The sequence below is a fragment of the Poecile atricapillus genome, chromosome 1 (genome assembly GCF_030490865.1).
Source record: "Poecile atricapillus isolate bPoeAtr1 chromosome 1, bPoeAtr1.hap1, whole genome shotgun sequence".
Lineage (NCBI taxonomy): Eukaryota > Metazoa > Chordata > Aves > Passeriformes > Paridae > Poecile > Poecile atricapillus.
In genome coordinates this window covers 146,126,505-146,146,185 of record NC_081249.1, presented here as the reverse complement: position 1 = coordinate 146,146,185, position 19,681 = coordinate 146,126,505, and the positions used below count along the sequence as shown (strand labels likewise).

At 42.1% G+C, this 19,681-nt stretch overlaps 1 protein-coding gene across 1 annotated transcript in view; it reads left to right on the top strand.

The window, feature by feature from the left end:
- The window catches only part of RGS6 (regulator of G protein signaling 6), a 263,848-nt gene that overhangs the window by 170,613 nt on the left and 73,554 nt on the right, over positions 1 to 19,681 (top strand). Inside the window, exon 4 of the mRNA XM_058860035.1 lies at positions 18,658 to 18,708. Coding sequence (XP_058716018.1) covers positions 18,658 to 18,708 — 51 coding nt within the window. The remainder of the gene's footprint in view (positions 1 to 18,657; positions 18,709 to 19,681) is intronic.

The window sequence follows — 19,681 nt, the reverse complement described above, 5'->3', positions numbered from 1 at the left end:
CGCTCTTGGCTGATGTGGGGCACGTTGGCAGATGGGAACTGCAAAAGGCAGGTTCTAAGGGGTATAGTAAGAATACTCACTTTGTGTCAAACCAATGGCAACCAGCAAACCTCTGGCCATGGGTCCTGTAGTGGACATCTAGGGTAGTATATAAGAAAAAAGGCAATATTTAGCAATATTATGGAGGTATGTTGCTCAGTCTCCGGCTGTCTGGACTGAGGGACATCATGGGGGTCATAGTCAGATGTTTTGCCATTCTGCACTGATTCGATTGTGTTTACATTATTCAGCTCTATGGAACAAATGGTTTTATCTCACAGTAAAGAAAAAAAAAAAGTCTTTCAGGAAGTAGTTTGGAATATGATTAAATATTTTCAGCGTTTTACACTGACACACATAAAATCCTGCAAATGTACACTTTTTAGCTTGTGTGTGACAGACACAAAGGTGTGCTGCCATAGACATGGGTTTTGGTGTTTGACTGGAAAAATTTTCAGGTTAACATGTAGATGTGTAAAGCAGTTATTCGCTCCTTTCCTGACTAATACAGACTAAGAGTTGGACTGGATCAATTGTAGATCCCTTTGAAATGAAGATTTTGGTTGTATTCTAGTCAAGTAACCACCCCAGTTAGTTAGCTGAAGAGACTGGCTGAGAACACTCTTTTGTAGTGCTAGTGCTATGGAGAACCAATTACTCTGTGCAGAAAGATTCTGCACTGATTGCCTTCAGCAGGATCATCTCACCTTTACTGTCTCAGCATGCTTGAAGGTTTCATCTTTCTCTGCAGTTCAAGGAAATTAGTCAACCTTCCTTATCCCATCACATCCCACCTGAACCTGCTCAACCTGTTACTACTCTTGTTTGCCACTTGACATCATTCCTGTTTTCTTCTCTCTGGGCTGTGCTTAAGTCACATGGGTGGTTTTAGCCTTTTATGCTTGTTTAGGATCATGATGAATGGTGGAATTTTGATACAAAACTTGTTTTGTTTGGCTTTTGGTTTTGTTTCTTTCTTTTAGATTTTGGATTTACAGATAGAGCTGGAATGTACAAAAAAATTTAAAAATCCACCAAGTGTGTGGCTTACAGTTAATCAAATACATGCCCTGCAGAATGTTTTGTCCCTTTAATGTAGCATTAGTGAGTACATTCATGAAAGAAATTGCCCACTTACCTTTAAGGGATCATTTTGATATGTGTCATTGGTCATTTTTAATAAAATCTCCGCAGTACTGGAAGACTGATGTGAATTATATAGCTCTTTATTTTACTGTGTATGAACTAAAATGTTCCCACTTTGTGGATTTTTTTTAATGTATAATTTTACACGTGAAAACATAACAAAAGAAAAAAAAAGGGCCCTGAACTAAAGAAAAATATAGGTTTTCCTATAAATCTTAAATTGTTTTACAGAGTTTTGACATCTGAATTGTAAGGCAAAAAGTAATAATCTAATGAATTATAGAATTTATTCTGGGCCTGCATGCCAGCTCAAGAAAGAGACGAATGCTTAAAATCAATCTCAGGCTCCTCCAATATCTCTGTGGCTAGGTGAAACACTTGAAGTGCCCTTGAAATAAGTCTGGCATTAAAAAATGGCTCTAACCATTATGCCAATACATCTTGTCAAAAGCTGGTTAGATGTAGGCTCCTGAGGGCTTTTTCAGTTTTAAAAATGGAACACAAAGCTCTAAAGTAATTTCTGAAACTTGTGTGCAGTGTATTTTTTTAAAAATTCAGAAAGGTTGTCTCTAGGACAACTTTTTGTTGTGTTGGTGTTGACATCCTTTGTAGTCAGGAGATGTAACAAATCTGTCCGGGGTAGTTCTCAAAAACACAAAGTGTTATTAGCCTGCCATGGCCCAGTTTTAATCTGAGGGGAATGTCTTTGTGTATTCAGGGAGGCAAAGGGATACAAACAACTAGAGAGAAGAAAAGGGGAAACAGGCAAGGAAGTGCATTTGTTTTACTTTCAGAGTTACTACTTTGGAATACCAAATTACAGGCAGCATACAGATACACAACAATTGAGTTTCATAAAAGGGAGCATTCTACACCAGCATAAAAATGCAATTGCTTCAAAATAGGTTTAAGACAAAAATATGCATTTAATAACCAGACGATAAAACTGAAGAGATTTTAATGGAAAAAAAACCACAACTGTTGAATCTAAGGTAGCTGGAGACCTACTTATCTCCATTCCTGATATCCTGATAGCCACTGATTATACATCTTGCTAAAAGGATAAAAGCCCCTATTTTTTTTTTTTTCCTACAGATCCACTTTTCTTACATTATCTTAATACTGAGAAAACAATCAAGCCCCATCAACATGTGGCTGTTTTCATTGGCATGTGCTTTGGCAAGGGCTGCTTTGGGTTTGTATGGAGCTCTCAGTCTGCACAGGGAGGGACTCACTAGTGGTCAAACTGGTCTGTATTTAGAAGTAGCTATATTCTTCCCTCACACCAGAACTTAACCAAGATTTCCCAGCCATGGCAGCTTGGAGTGGTGACATTTGCTGGGCCAGCAAGGCAGCTCTGGTGCTACGGAGAGGGTAGACAGGGTCACACCAAAGTCACCTGTATTAAAAGCCTCAGAAGTGAAAGAGCTGAAAGAGTGATAAGCAGCTAGAAGTGCCTCCTGTGGTACCCACTTCCCCATGCTGGGTTGCTGGCCCTCATGGCAGTCTGGCAGTGCAGACACCCTTTCTCCTGCAGCCAGACATTCAGGTGATCTAGAATCTCCTGTACAGGGTGCTCCTGCAGGGTGGGAACCCCACTTGAATAACTCACGTGCCACATGGCCCAAAAGGTGCCAACTGGCCATCCCTGCCCATAATGCTTCAGATGGGCATTGCCAACAACTGTCTAGTTCTAGACCATCTGCAAATGCTTGAAATTTTTTCTCTTTGTTGCCCGTGGTAAACCTACTGTACGCTCTTCTGCTCTGCTTCCAGGACTTGATTGCATATCCTGAAGCAGTTTCTTTTCACATTTAATCTGAAGTGGCAGTGAAATAAACATATCCTTTCCATTTTGTGTTTTCATTTCAAATAATGGAAAAATCTGTTCTCCCATTGAATTTTTTATGTTGTAAAAGATCTTTAAGACTATTGAGTCCAGTCATTAATCTAACACTGCCAAGTCCACTGTTAAACCATGTCCCTGACTGTCCCATCCACATGTCCCTTACCTCTCTGTTATCTCCAGAGATAGTAACTCAATCACTTCCCTGGGCTGCCTGTTCCAATCCTTGATAAGCTTGTAAGTGAACAAATATTTCCTAATATCCAATCTTCTAGCCTTGTCACTTGTTACATGGGAGAAGAGGCCATCCATCGCCTTGCTACAAACTCCTTTCGGGTAATTTTAGAGAGTGGTAAGATCACCCCTGGGCCTCCTCCAGGCTAAACAACTCCTCAGCTTCTTGTCTTGATTGGAGGCCAGAATTCTGTTTCCCATGGGCTGCAGGAAGAGCGGGAGAACAGTTTAACCATGTATAAATAAGTATCTTAAATTGTGTTCTTTTGATCTGTTTATGGTCTACTCATAAAATGCAGTCACTAGGGAGAGGCTACAAGTTGTTGGCCTTTTTCCTATTTCTTCTGGAGGTTTCTGTAATGTCTTGTAGCAGGCTGACCTTGGCTGGACACCAGGAGTCCACCAATGCACCATCATTCCTCCTCAGCTGGACAGGAGAGAGAAAATGTAACAAAAGTCTCACAGGTTAAGACCAGAACAGGGAGAGATCACTCACCAGTTACTGTCATGGGCAAAACAGACTCTACCTGGGGAAATTAAATGAATTTATTTCAAATCAAATCAGAGTAGGGTAATGAGAAATGAACCCAAATATCTTAATAACCTTGTCCCAGAGACACTATAACTTCCACTGATGGGCTTAGCCTACGCCAGTGGCAGACCCCTCTTGGAGCCAGCAGGCACTGGTTCCGTCGGACGCAGGGGAAACTTCCAGCAGCTTCTCACAGAAGCCACATGTGTAGCCCTCCTGCTGCCAAAACCTTGCCATGCCAATCTGATCCACATGCAGAAAGGGCTTATTTTTTTATGTGAACTGATAGCCTCAGTGAAACCTAACAAGAGCAGACTCCAGACTTGGACTTACAAGACCTGCTATGACAGGTATTTTTAAGACCCAGGTCTAAATCTAAGGAGAATTAAAGTCGTAACACCAAAAGCATCTCTGGCAGAAACACAGTCAGTTTGCCAGATGAGCATTCTGGGTTTTATAAGTGTAATTTGAAGAAAGATTGATTTTATTTTTTTTAGTGGGACATTGAGGGAAAACTGGAGATGCTGATTGTATCTTGTAATATTGGATACTGGGAGGGTGTGTTGAAGGATGAGGATAAGTCACTGCCATGAGAGAAGTTTCTTTAAGAAGTAGGTCAATAATTTGTCATGTTGTACTGCACTTTATAATAAGGCTGTCATCTCCACATCTGTGACATGACTATCTGTTTTCAAATTTAAATGCATAAAAGACCCCCCTCATGACTTTAGGAAGCAAATATCATCTCTTGCTTTAACCTCTTCTCTCACCAGACCAGCTCGTGGCAGCAAATTGTTATTTTAGCCACAGTCTGGCAGCCTTTGCTTGGGTTTTGCAGCAAGTGTGGTCAGAGCCATGAAGGGAAGCTGTTACTTGATTGCATGCTTGGTTTCAAATTTGCATGACCGTGTTGTATAGTCTGATCATGCTTGCACAAGACAGCCTGTGAATAAGCTGGCAGCATAATGTAAATACTGCTCTTTCAATTTGTTCTCTCAAGTTGGAAACAATATTCTGAGTTACCTGCCTTGGGACCTACTGTAGTTTGCTCTGAGAATAGTGTTAGCAAAATTTGCACAGCACCGACAGGTTTCAGTCTGTGAAAGTAAAACCAGAAATGAGCCTTTACAGAGTGGGGATTCTGCATATGAGAATAGGACTGGGGGAACATTGGCAAGAATTGGTATTAATGTTCAACACTATGAAGCTGCAAGGCATTTTATGTTTTCCAGTGTTAAGTAAACATGAATTAATTATTCTTTACAGCTCTCCTAAAAGACATTACACTTTCTCCAGCCATATATTTGTCCTTCAGGAACATTATATGTGGTCGTTCCCAAGCCATACAGAAATGTACCAGAATGGAAGTTTGGATTTCCCTGATGAAGTCCAAGTGCATCCAGTGGCAGAAAAGAACTTTGCCATTATTTATGTCTCACATTCAGGTATATGTATGGAATATTACAGAATTCAATGGAAAGCATGTTCACATATCTTAGATTAGCATTTGACCACTTAGATTTTGTAAGCAAAATTTATTTTTGTATACCTGTAGTTTTCAACATCTATGTTCTTATTCCTTGGGCCTGTTTTTTACAGGCTTATCCTCTTGCTTCTTGTATATTTTCTCCATTGACTTCTACTACTCTTTCCCCCTTCTAACTTGCCATGTACATGAAGCATAAACTAATGGAGTGCGAACAGGCTGAGAAGCTTATTTCAGAATAAATCACTATGTTGGACAGAATCTGCTGAGCTTGTGAGATACCATGGTTGTAAAAAGTGACCTGTCATGCTTTCAGCTGGCTTCATCAGAGTTGTGACAGTGCCATTAGCAAGGCAGTTGCTACAATACCCAAAATGCTGGATACAGCAAGGGCAGGAGAAGGCACAGACAGCCCTGTTGGACCAGTGTGATTGCATTTGTCTGAAGAAATTCGGCAGTTTTTAGCCAAGGAATATGAGGTGTGGTCAGAGTTATTCTACACACATTACCATGTGGATGAGGAGGAAAGACAATTCCTTTCCAGTATAACTCTGGGTTTCAGACTTGGTAATTTTATGTTTTCATAGAAAAATATAATACCACTTGGGATGCCTTTGATGTGTCAGAGTTAATTTGACCTGTAATTTTTTTATATGGCCTTTGGAAGAGTATTTTGTACTGAGATTGATGTAGCATGTGCAACATTATATGCATATTCACGATTCTTCCACCTAATCCGGTGTCACTGAGTTACCTTGCTTTTTGTACAGTGGGATTTCTGGTCCCAAATCCTCCAAACATCATGTTTATTCTTGCAGAGGGGATCATACAATGAACAATCCAGCAATTAATCTCTCAGTTGTGTTCCTGAGGAGGAACTATTATCAGTATACAGAGACAAAGCCATAGATTCCTGTATTTTTATCTATTTTTTAGTGTCTGCTTCTATGTGACAAAACATTTTGTTAGTCAGAAGTGACTTCTTTATAATTTCTTTCCCCTCAGTTTAACATGATCTCTTTTTGGATCTGACTTTCTTTACTTGTTTCTATTACATTGCTAGGCAGACGGATTTGCTGTAATACTTCCAACATTTATTTTTTTCTTCAAAACTTCAAAACTCAATACATTCTGTACCTTTTGCTGCTTACATTTCCTCTCTCTTGATTCAGCTTAATTCATAAGGTCATAGCTTTAAACCTTTTTTAGACGTTTTACTTTCCTCTGGGAGAACAAAAGAAGTTCAGGTTACAGATATACCGCCATATGAGTTTTCTTCTTGTGCCCAGGCTTTGCCTTTGCCTCCCCTGCGCCACATAAGTGAATTTGTTCATAAAAGACAAGGTCTATAGCATAGTAAAACACTCAGCATTCTTAGTCTGTCCTGCAAATATTTCCACGTGTACCCGACTTTGTTCTGGGAGCAGGCCTGTGAGCTGGCTGTGCTGGGACAGGCCACTGCTTGCCAGCTCTCCCTGGCCAGTGGGACAGGAGTGCTGTGTCTGCTTTGTTGTCATCTTTCTCGGGGACTTGATGCAAGATACTGGTGACTCGTTGAGGAAAAAGAGGACATCGCACATCTGAATGTGTTCCTTCTGAGCGTGTGGTGCTGGGGTGAAAGTGAAAAGCAAGCAGAGGATAAAAAAAGGTATTCCCCTGCTCTGCCTTCACATGCTTGTTCTCAGATACAACCTGATGGTGCAAGCTGTTGTATTTTACAGTTTTATTGCAATTCTGTCTCTTGACCGCCTGGAACCTTTTCCTCCCGATTCTCTTCCCTGTGAGTGGCTTCAGTGGACACAGTGCTCCTCTCTCTCTCCCATCTGTCTCCTGGGGAGTGGAAAGGACAGGACAGTCCCGGCTTCTTTCCGCCTGTAGTCTGTGTTTGCTGTCCTTACCTCTGAAATCAGTCACGTCTGAACACGATGAGCGGAACTTAGAAGAGGGGTGTGGGCTCAATCTGGTTTTCCAGCGGCCTCGCCTCCCACGGTGGTTCCCGGAGAGCCGGCAGCGGGCAGCTTTGCTTTGGGGGCAGATGCCTGTGCCCGGAACCCCGCGGCCCCAGCGCTGCCCCCCATTCCACGGGTAACACCACCGCTCCCATTCCATGGATAACACCACCGCTCCCATTCCATGGATAACACCACCACTCCCATTCCATGGATAACACCACCGCTCCCATTCCATGGATAACACCACCGCTCCCATTCCATGGATAACAGCACCGCTCCCATTCCATGGTAACACCACCGCTCCCATTCCATGGATAACAGCACCGCTCCCATTCCATGGATAACACCACCGCTCCCATTCCATGGATAACACCACCGCTCCCATTCCATGGATAACACCACCGCTCCCATTCCATGGATAACACCACCGCTCCCATTCCATGGATAACAGCACCGCTCCCATTCCATGGATAACAGCACCGCTCCCATTCCATGGTAACACCACCGCTCCCATTCCATGGATAACACCACCGCTCCCATTCCATGGATAACAGCACCGCTCCCATTCCGCGGGCAGCGCCGCCACCTCCCGGCCGCCTGCCCGCCCGGCCCCGCGGCTGCTGTCGGGGAGGGATGCGGGCTGAGCTCAGCCTCCCGCCTGCCACCGGGGGCGTGGGGCAAGGAGGATGCAGGATGGACAAAAGGTGAAACGAGGGACGGAGCGATATGCATTTTAACTGAGAAGATTGGTGTGAAATGAGAACGATCCGAAAGCATCGGAAGAATATTTGTAATAGCAGGAAAGGTTTGTTTTCCTTGCAATAAGCGTCGGTTTGCCACAAAATCCAGGTGTTTCGGTCCGGGCTCGGTGGCCGGTGCCCGGGACGTTGTGAAGCAGGTTTCCAGCAGCTGTGCTCACTCCTGTGGGCCAGCCCTGGCGGTCGGTGGCCACCGCTCAGGCCCGGTCTGTCGCCGCCCCGCGCGCTCCCCGCTGTCCCCGCGGTCCGTGCTCGCGCAGCGCCCCCTGGCGGGGCCCTGCGGCATCGCCGCTCCCACCGGAGCCGGCCCTGGCGACTGCGGGGCGAGCACACGAGCCTTGGGTGGACACCGGGGAGATGTTTGCTCCTGCTGAGTTTTTTCATTTTGATGTTTACGGGAATATTTGTTTGTTTGTTTTTGCTAGAGTATTTACCTTGTTCTAGTTTCTACAGTCACTCGTGAAACTACTTTCTGAAGGTATTTTAGGGGTTCTCTCCCAGAACTTCTGATGAGTGAAAATACTGAGACCTTATGGAACGCAGTGTTGGTGGCCTAAGAAAAAGCTTTTGCTTAACATAGAAAGGATTTTGAGCTTTACTGTTCAGAAACTAAAAGGAGCATGCATGTGTTTCACTGTGTTACAATCCTGTTCTGTGCAAATCTGCCCAGGCAAACTGCTGAGAAACACTGTAAAGTCCGACGTTGTTCCTGCCACACTCACCAGGACACAGCTGAAGTCAGAGTGCACAGAGCAGCTGATGTGCCCAGGAATATATTTCTAGAGAGCCAAACCAGACTGGGTTTGTCAAGAGTCTGTGGGGACGGTAAAACACTTACCCTGATGTTTGTGAGGTTTCCAGAAAGAAGTGAGTGAAGCTGCTGAGTCTCAGACCGGGGCACTGTTGGATGGCAGTAGGAAAGCAGCAGCACTGTCAGCTTTGTCTCACTGCTGGCAGGTGTTGCACGACAAAGCTCTCTAAAACAAAAGAGCTTCTCTGATCAAGGCTGATCCTCACTACGCAGCAAATGGCTTTATGAAGGCTGTGCTTTGGCCTTGGGTAGCAACCAAATACACAGCTGTGCCCATCCCACTTTCAGAACCTGTTGCTATCAGAAATCACTGCTTATTTGGAGCAACCCATCAACTTTTCCAACTCCAAATCCATACTTGTATTGAGAGGAGTTAAATAAAATGTTGGTTTTCAAATTCTTGGAGGGGAAAAAAAAGAAGGAAAATATTTTGCTAGATTCTCTATATCTTAGAATAAAAACAAAATGTTATCTGAAATTCACTGACAGATATTTTGAAGTTCTAAGATACCATGTATCTTAGACATTTGACATTTGACATTAGATTCAATTATTTAAACTGAAGGGTAGTTGTTCAGTGCTTTCAGCTTCTCAAAATGCTTCTTACTTTCAGAGGTTACTTGGTAAAATAAACTTGGAAAATTCACCAGACAGGAAATGTAATTTTTAAATATAGGTACATAAGAGATGTTTTTACTGTTTGTATTTTGCACATCCTTGTGAAATTAAGAAAAAATAATTTACCTATTTTGAACTTGTTAATTATGGCAAACAGATTTGAACTTGTTGGTTGTTTCAGTGTCATCATTAAATTGTTCTGAAAATTTTAAATTCCCACTGTTACATATCTCTGCCCAAACTTGAAATGCTGGAGCAAGCTGTTGCCAGCAAAATCAACTATTCCTTGCCAGTAGAAGTCCCTTTAATACATGGCTTAAGGAGCCCTGCTTAAAATAAGGCCTCTAGTGTTAGTGCCAATACTGTCTCTTTGTTTTGCATGGCACTAAGTAAATTGTCAGCAATTGCTATAGAGTTGTAATGCATTTGGCTTCACCATTGACTAAAAGAAATCACATGTGCTACCTTAATCCTGCTGGAGAATTGTCTTTGATTGACTGCCGCACCAGTACGGAGCTCAGTGAGCCAACTGCACTCCAGGGCAGCCAGCATTGTATGTGATTGAAAGACCTAGCAGGAAAAGGGGTAGGAAAGCTGTACAATATTGATTATTTTATTTTTAGAACAATGAACTCCTGGAGGGAAGAGAGTTACAGACATTGGGTCATTTAATTTTCCAGGTAATGTGACTATTACTGCATCACTGCAAACACTGTGTGTGGCTCTCAACCTTTCCTGGAGAACATGAGGGGGAAAAAAGAGTAGCAATGTGTCAGGAGGAAGTTGCTTTCTTAGAGGATTTGATGAAGGTAGCTACCCTTCTCTGTAATAGAAATCACAGAAGATCACACTGCAGTTAACACAGAAGTGTGTGATCCTGGGAGAGATCTGTTGTGGCCAGGGCTCTGTAAGAGATTTAAAAATTTACTTCTGCATACAGAATTACTTCAGAAATTCATAGGAATCTGACATAGGTGAGTACTACAATTCCAGGTCTCTTAGCAAATAAATATTGTGCCAAATCATTAAAATGCTATAGCTTTCAGAGCACTTTACTGTCTTGCCTCACTCAGTGACATTTACACCTTTTCAGGGAAACTGTTACAACACTGGTGAGGGAAAGGAGGACCTTGATGTAACAGCCTTTGAAATTCAGTTTGTGAATGAGGACGTGGTGTGAAGTGACCTGATAGTCGCACGCTGAAATACACCACTCGCCTTCTACGTTTTATCAATTTTCTTGTTTCCTGGAGAAGGAAATTAGCTATTAAAAATATATTAATATATGATTGAAATGACAGAAACATTGCCTTTGATTTAAAGGCTGTGCACATGAATTGAAGTAAAAATGTTTCATCCCTAATAAGATCTGACACAGGAATCTTCAAAAGCCTCGATTCCAGCAGTGCTCAGAGTTGCTTCCTTTGCTGTTTTGTTGCCAGATCATTTTGACAACGTGAGGAACAGCGCCTAAACACTACTATGTGGCAGAGAGCCAAATTGCTAAGCTGTATGAGCCACTTCAGTTGTCTGAGTAATGCAAAGGCAGAGCACCCTGGAAAGCAGCTGGAAATTTATGATCAATTGTGGGTGTACAGGTGCATCTCAACACATCCGCAGTTCTTAGCGATTTGCAAAAGGTGGTGTTTCAGGTGCTACTACAAAATGCTGTTGCTAGTGCTGCTGGGAGTACAAGGTACCACTTTCCTGCCTCTTGTACACCTCTGTAAGGGCTCTCGAGGCAATGTGCTCATCTTCTGTGGGTGTTATAGGAGGTATGGATTTAAATGACACAAAGTGTAGAACTGCTAATTCTTTTTGTTTTGCAATTTCATCCCATACTTGTGGTAACAGCAATTATTGATATGAGTTGTATTTGAGGAGAGAATAAGATTTAGGCACAGGTCACACGGTATATCACTAATTTAGGTCAAATTCCAGCCAAATGAAGCAGCAGCAGTGGGGATTGCACTGGGGTTATGGTCTATCCTGGCTTCTGTAGGGTGTGTATGTTCAGTTTTACCAGTGTGTTTGTTGATGGATGCCAGGCCTGTCTTTAGGTAGCACAGACATGATGGCAGCTCAGGTTTTTCAGGTCAGGTGAGGGGTGTTTAGCATGAGTAAATGAGTGTGGCTGCACTGTGGTAAGGCCACAGCTTGGCATGTCTCAGTGTGAGCAAAGGCTAGAGAGGGTCAAAGCACTCTCTGAATGTCAGGTGTGAGGGCTGGGCCAACATGACACAGCTCTGTCCAAGTGCAGTGAGAACAACGCTGTGGCTGGTGTTACACCAAACCATTTATGAGCTGGGCAGGTCAACTGGAAAAAAGACCTTTTGCTGGTATCGCTTTTTTTCCAGTTGAGGACCCGGTTTAAGCTGCCCTGGCAGACCTCTTTCACTGGGATTAACTGTGCATCCATTAAGAGGTTTGCTAACTCAGCCTTACTGACACCGCTTTAAATCCAGGGCTCTCGGTGAGTGGCATCCTTCTGCTCCTCAGCCTGGCTGCCTGCTTCTAGGTGTTGGTGATGGGAGGGCATTGCAGTGTCCTCAGGCACATCTGCTGCTGCTTCCTTTCTTGCCTTGTAAAGCTACCTGAGCTGTTTTCAGATGGGCAGCCTTGTAAGGAAAGAAGTCTGGCTGTGCTATCTCTGAGATGTTAAGATCTAATTTATCTTTATTACCTGGCTAAATTAGCCCACACAGAGCTCTGCACCATCATGTCATTTATTGATTCCTGCCTAGTGAAAATCTCCCTTTACAGGTCTGCATTGTGGAGGGACTGTGTACTTTGGTAGCCTGACCAATATGATGAGAAGACGAAAGTCCCTCTGAATAGCTGGTCAGAGGAAGGAGGTATTAACAGTGTTGAAAGTACACAGGAATTTGGATTTTGCAATTCTAAATCTACATCTTTCAAATTTTGTATTCCACCTTCCCACCAAGCCTCTTTCTTATTTCACATAGAGTACTATGTTTTCAATTTTTTTATTACAAGAAAAGTAAATTGTAAATTCAAGCTCTCAAGTTTGCAGTGAACAAAAAGACTCCTTAGAAACTTTGGCTGCTTTTATCAAAAAGGGGTAACACCCCTGCTGCTAATGGTTATTAATAATTCACCAACAAGATTTAAAGTGAGTATAACATAAAGGAAAACTACTATTGCTAGAAGCTCGGAGCTGTTGTAGCTTTGATGATGCTCCTTGCTGACACTGAGTGGTGCAATTACCACATGCTGATGAAGGAGAGCTGCAATTACCACATTTTCTGAGTCAACTGCTGAGATATTTTTTTTAGTTGGCATTGGTATTTATTTATGTACTTACTGGAGGTAAATTTTATAAAGCACTTCCCCAATATTTGTAACAGAATACTAGAGAGAGACCTAGATGTTCCTCTTCTTTTTCCCCAACCATAAAAATTGTTGCTTTGTGTTAAATCACTACTGTGAGCAGCAGTCTGTACTTCCAACTTAGCTGAAATCACTGTGGATGTCAGTGGGGGGCTCTGTGTTAGAAGAATTGTAGCACAGAGTGCTAAAGGCCTTGAGAAATTTTATGTGAAATCATTTTGCCCTTTATCATGGGGGATGTTAATTTGTTTATTTTTGCAAGCCCAGTGGTAAAAGTGGGAATAATTAACCTCTTTGTCCTAGGTTTACCAAGGACTCAGAACTGGTTGGGGAAGGACCCAAGACATTATTTTCATTTAATAGTGTGATTGGCATGATAGGGAACATAAAAAGCAGCTTGAGTGTCTACTCATACACCTGTGCATTTATTTTTATGTCATTTCAACTTCTTGTGATTTTTTTTCCCCTTGCTTTTCTTATAAAAATATTTAAAGATTGCTCTGAGTTCAGAAGCAAATTGTTTGGAAAATTTGGCGCTAAAATGGGTTCATCTATTTTCAAGAATGAAGTGACAGGAAGGGGGACATATTTTTACCCTTTCAGCAAAAGACTGTCTAGACTGTGAGTTTGGAGGTTATTGACATCAGAGCCCGGGCATGTGGCTTGTTTGCCCATGGAGTGTGTAGATAAGGTCTAGGAAGGAGCTGAACAGTTCACATTTTTCATGGAAAAAAACCAACAAAACAAACAAAAAAATCCTATCCCAACCAGACCAATAAGACACCCCCTGCAATGCAAAAGTATTTAATATTTTTTTTAAACGATCAAAATATGTTCAGAGAATCTTAGTTACAGTCACACTGAAAAAAAAAGAGAGGAAATAACCAAGCAATCTTCTGTATCCTTCTGTAACTAAGTATGTATAACACGTTTCCTCATGTAATATCAGGTGGTTTTTTAAAACGTTTTTAAGACCTCCCTTGCTTCAGTGATACTATCTGCCAGTGCAGTGTGGGGCTGTGAATGATCTGAGATCCAGGATCTCCCAGCTCATCAGCTGTTGGCATCTTGTGGTCAAGGCTCAGCTTAACAAGTCCCATGAGACACGACAAACCTTAGTCCTTGGTCATTGGTGCCACACCTGGCCACACCTGGTGTCTCATGTCAAATCCCTGCAGAGCTCCACTTGTCAGTGCTTGTCAGCTCTGCCATCTTCAGACACAGCAAAAAAAAAGCAGTTGTCTTTCCAGGCCTAAAAAGAGAAATAAAGATGCGCGCATTTGCTGAGGTTTCAGAAACACTCCTGTATTTTTCATTTGTGTACACATACATGTGTGTGTGCAGGTGTAGGCCTTGTCAGGGACATATTTAGTCCATTGGATGACAAGCGGACCACAGTGATCCTGGCTCCTTTGCTCAGAACCAGAGGTACAGACTCCACTTCAGCCAGCAGATCTTTAGAAGCAGCTGGAGGATGGTGCATTGTCCTGTCTGCCTTTGTCATTTCAGCGTGTGAAAGATGGGAAAATCTTTCTACATTTTCTGGAAGAGGTAGAACATCATAGGTTGAGTAGATAAGGTATCAAACACAGGGGGTGGTTACCTCACCTAACCAGCTGCATCTTGCTGATGGCCTCACACCTTGTGAATTTTTTTAATTTATCTTTCAATGTCTTACCATTCATTTGTCATGTTGACAGGCAATGGACAGCAGAGAACACTAGATACTATTAGGGGGTCACAGAGGCTGAAACAAAAATGTAGAAAATAGTAATAAATATAAAACTGCTGGTTGGTCTCTAAACACGTAGCTGGATAAATGGTCATTGTGAATATGTTTGCATGTAGAAATACAGCTATTCTGTTGGTGTTAAGCAACTTCAGCTTCAAAGAGGAGCCTAAGGCAAAAAGATATATTTCATTATATAGATGAGGAGGAAATAGGTGTTCAAAGGATGTTGACTATTCTTGAACTTAAGCATTCTGATTCAGAGGAAATGTAGATGTATAGAGAAGAGCACAGAGAAGATGGAAGCTATTCTTCTACCTGGATTTGATAACACTTCCTATTAAGAAAACATGCTCAACTATTTGTTTTTAGAAGATTTCAAATGCCCTGTTAGTGTACAGTGGGAACATGTCAGAGTCAACAGTTTTCCTTGAGTGTCCTCTAAAAGAGCTTGTGAAATGTGAGACAATACCTATTTGGGAAGGTGAGTTACATGAGGACCACCCACCAGGCTTAATCTAAAGGAGAGATGAAGATGATGTTTTCTGGAAAACTTACAGATAGAGGTATCTGTGTCTTGGTCTGGCAGATGACAGTGTGGTAAAGGAATCACTCAAATCTTCACTGTGTCTTAGAAGGATAAATCTAAATTTTGTCATTTGAAGAAAGGCATAAATAGTATTTCTAGGTGGGCGAAAGTAGACTGCAGTGATAGAAGCAGCCACAAGCAAATGCAAAGCCAATGTGTAAGGGTAACCCTAAAACTTGAAGGTGTTATGGGAGATGACAGTAAGGAGTTTTCATTATGATTGAATATTAATTAGTGACATGGCTATTAATGGTGACAGTAATTAACAGAGGAAAGAAAGACTTGTCATTGTCCCAAGGGTGAGTAATCAGTCTTGGCAGGTGATAAATAATGGTTCAGCAAGCTCAGCAGAAAGATAATCTGTCTGCCTCAGGACAACTGGAGAACAGCTATAACATCTTCCAGGCTCTTGGCAGCATTCAGAAATGACTTCATGTTTTTAACAGAGACAAATTAAAATTCCTGATCTCAAGTGCTGCTTATATTCTGGAGTGACTGATTACAGGAGTTCTGGTTGAGTCAGTACCTTCAGTTTACTTACCCCTTTAAATCTTTCCTGCCCATTTAAACCTTTCCTATGAAGGTTGACAAAGACTGGGGAACCAGCTTTCAGCATTACTTGAATTTTTTGTTGTTGGTTGATGGAAATTGAATAGATTCCTCAGAAGTGTCCTAGAGCTGGGGACATAATCATTCTATGTAGAAACAGAGCGGGATTTAGGACTAAGTCAGGAAGTGTTCCTGTACATCTGGAAAGGGGTCATGCAGAAAGCGCTTCACCTCCTGTGAGCAAAGCAATGCGATACTGTAGATGATTGTCAGGTATCAGCTCTCACATCACTTGGGAATACAGTGCCTAAGAGCTCACTGCAAGCCTGTGACCAGAGACCAAAATTAGGAGAAACAGTGGATTTTTTTTCTTTGTTTGGGGGTGAACTGAAAAACCAAGAAAGATTCTGGTTTCACTTGAACCAAGACAGCATTTTGTGATGTTTTGTTTCTAACAATATAGAAGCACTGCAGTTTGAATCTTCTTGAATTAGCTTTCTAACCATAAGTGTTGTGCTCTGTCTTCAAAATATTTGGGATTTTTGTGAAAGATAAAAGGGAAAACCCATGTTTATAAAATAGAGTATTTTATTAACAAACTTGTCAAAACAACATGGCTCTGAACATATTCCCCATATGTTATTCATCTAACAGTGTTCCCTAGATGTCTTCTCATTTAGCAGATAATTTTGCACCCCTTGTACATATTTTTCTGAATAAATTTATTTTTTTTAAAAAATGACGTGACCTCAGGATGCGTCTGGCAAGGTGGTTTTAGTAGAGAAAAGAAAGTGCTGGCACCACAGCCAGAGGCATTGGTTTGCTGTTCTGCAAGGTACCAACTGCAGTTGTTCAGTGCAAAGAAGTTGATTTAAATTTGAGAAATTGCTGAATGGTAAAATATAGGGAGAGACTACCTTAAGAGGACACAGGAAGAGTTGTGTTGATTTAATGAGATGGAGGTGGGGAGACAAAGTGTCAGCCCTCTATAGAAACAGTCAGGAGAAACTGTCAAGGAAGAAGAATCATTATTTTCCTTCAATGATGATACAGTTATAAAATGCATATAAATTGCACATTAACAAACTTAGGTTGCAAAGTTACAGGAAGAGTTCAGTCTATTAAAAAATTTTAAAAAAATCTGGGATAACTTTCCAAATAGGATAGTGGCAACAGCAAATGCTCCTGGGTGAAGTTGGGAGGTGTGGAGAATGACCGTACTGCTGAAAATACAAGGTTGTAAGATTGATCCTTTAGTATCTGATTTACTGATACCTTCAAGGCAGCTTGAGACAATGCCCAGCTGCTGCTTGTTGATCACATCTGTTTGCGTAGTATTTAAGTGAAATCAGCTGCTTCCCTGATCTTCAGGAGCCCTGCTGATTCCCTGCAGGGGGCAGGTCTGTTGTTTCACCTGCCTTGGTGAATGAGGTACCTTGGGGATGAGGTAGGTCAGGTCCATATTGCTGCCTGCTGCTGAAGCCTGACTGAAGAGGGTTTATTGGTGATCTTTGTAGTGTTCTGGGTCAACTTCCATTGTCAGGGGAGTGGGAGCTGCTGTCCCTTCTGTGTGGAGTAGAGATCACATTTCTAATGGGAGTTTCACCTGTATGGGAGAGTCAGACCTGCAGATAATTACAGAGACCTGGGGTACTAGCAGTGCCTGTTGTCTCTCTCTGTGGCACATTGTGACTCCTGGTCTTTATTATATTTAAGGTTTGCTGAGGGCATGGGGATGCTTTGAGCCTGTGGAAAGCAAAATGTTCTTCTGGAGCAACCATCGTGGTTAGGTTGCTCTTTGAAGTAGCATCTATGTCTGAGCTCAGAAGTGCTCCACACAAATAAGATCATCTGGGATTTGTTTTGTAAGCCTGAACAAGATTGGAATGGGCTTTGAGCAGGCTGGTCCATGGCAGGGGAGTTGGAACTGGATATGTTTAGGTGCCTTCTAGCCCAAGCCAATCTATGATTCTATGAAGTGTTACTGGGGCTATTAACCCTACTGTCTGTGAATACAAATGTTTCTCCAGAAATTGTCTGTATGCTGAGAAGGGCTTGGTGTTATGTCTACATCCAGACAAGGCATTTTCAGGTTGTGATGAATGCTGTCGTAACTTATGGGCTTGTCATATTCCATCCAAGTGTCTTTGCTGATTGCCTTTGACTTTGGAGAACTCCAGTTAGCTGACTTGTACACACCGTTATGTTTAATTTTAAGCTTAACTTTCTAAGTATGTGATTTAGCTAAACTTTTCTGCCCTGTCACGATGTATTTTGGTAACAGACCTTCCTAATGAACAGTGACAAGTTTTCTACTTCTGCAATCTCCATTGCAAGCAGCAGGGGTTGTATACGTGTAGAGGATCCATCGTAGAGAATGTGATGTTCTTTTTAAGATAGCAACAACTTTCATTATACTTGATGGGCCCTGAAAACCAAGTGAATTTCCTGATGGATCTTAAAGGCTCACTCTCCCCAGCCATCATTCAGTTTGTGTGATCACCACCAGGGGACTGCTTACAGGGGCTGTGGTTGCAGGCACTCTGAATACCACCTCCTTCTCTGAGGCATTGCTTGTCTGTGACATGAGCAAGGCCTTCCTGTCTGTTTCAGTTCTCTACATCTACACATTACAGGTGTGAGGTGCCAGTAAATGCTTCTTTGTCTCCATGCAAACCAGGGCTTGCAGAAACTTAACTGTGTATGCTGAGGTGAGAGAGAAAAAAAATAGGAGAGAACAGTTACAGGGAACCATTAGACTATTATCTGACTTCAGGTGTACTTCTATTGCACAGAAAGCTCCATGGGACTTAGTACCTGCCAGTAACCATGTAGCTGCAGTGTGGCACAAGAAGGAAAAACATTCTGAAACCTCAGTGAAAGTAAAAAGCAAGATGGAATAAAGTTCATGTCAATTCTATTGTATCTATCTCAATGTTCTCTCTCTCTAGGGCACTCAATCCCTGTGGTCTCAGTGTCTAATGCTTTCTTAAATTTTTGTTCATTTGTTTGTTAAGGTTCTGATATTGTGCAGTGGCTTATGAAGAACCTCAGCATTGAGGATGCAGGTAAGGTGGCCACAGATGGGGAGAAATAGGTGCTCCATCTGTATTGTGTGTGTCATTAGACAGTAAATACTATATTGCTGCAGTCTGAAATGCCAGTAAAAGAACATGGTTAAGTGTTGGAGGGAAGGAGGAGAAGAGTTAAGAGTCAACATCTTAATTAAGTCTAATGCCTTACACTGCGACACACTGAAATACAATTGCAAGGATTTTAGCCTGTCTGTGAAACTGTTGCTACCTACAGAAGACTGATCGACTTCAAAAAGAAGTTGGTGGATGTGTGTGGTTAAGCAGCCAACTGCAGCCTCAAGTTTTCATGGCGTGAAGAAAGGTAGCCAGAGCTGACAAGACATAAGTGTCTATGTCATTCTTGGCCAGGGTCATAGAATCTGGTAATGGTTTTTAATTTATCAAAAAGAGCAAATAGGTAAATCAGCAGGTAGATAAATGGATAATCAGCCATAAAGAGTGATCAGTGCATGGGCACAGTCCAAATAGTTCACTCTTCAGATAAACCAAAGTCACTTAGGCAAGTGAAGACCTATTGAGAAAAGGGGGAGAAAAGATCTGCAGGTCCAGAAGTTTCTTTTCCTTTTCAGGAAAGGGAGAAAATCCAGAATCTCACCTACCAGTTTTTAAGCTGCCTTACTGTCCCCATGTAAAAACAGAGATAGAGGCAGTGTTGAATCACCCAGCAGGGCATCCATTCTCATGAGTCTTGTCAGGTCCCAAATCTGAATTTCAGCTGTAGACAACAGCTTTATTATCTATCTGGACATGCACGAATAGATGATTTTTCAACTCTGTGAAAGATGATGCAGTTTCTGACAGCTGGCTTTGCTTGAAAATCTGTGCAGATGTGCCTCTGCATTGGGGCAGGTTGTCTGGGCAGCATTAGGATATCTAACTCCCCTTTGCCACGTTTTCTCTAACAAAGGGCAATGCTACAGTGCAGGGATGTGTCTTTGACTAAATA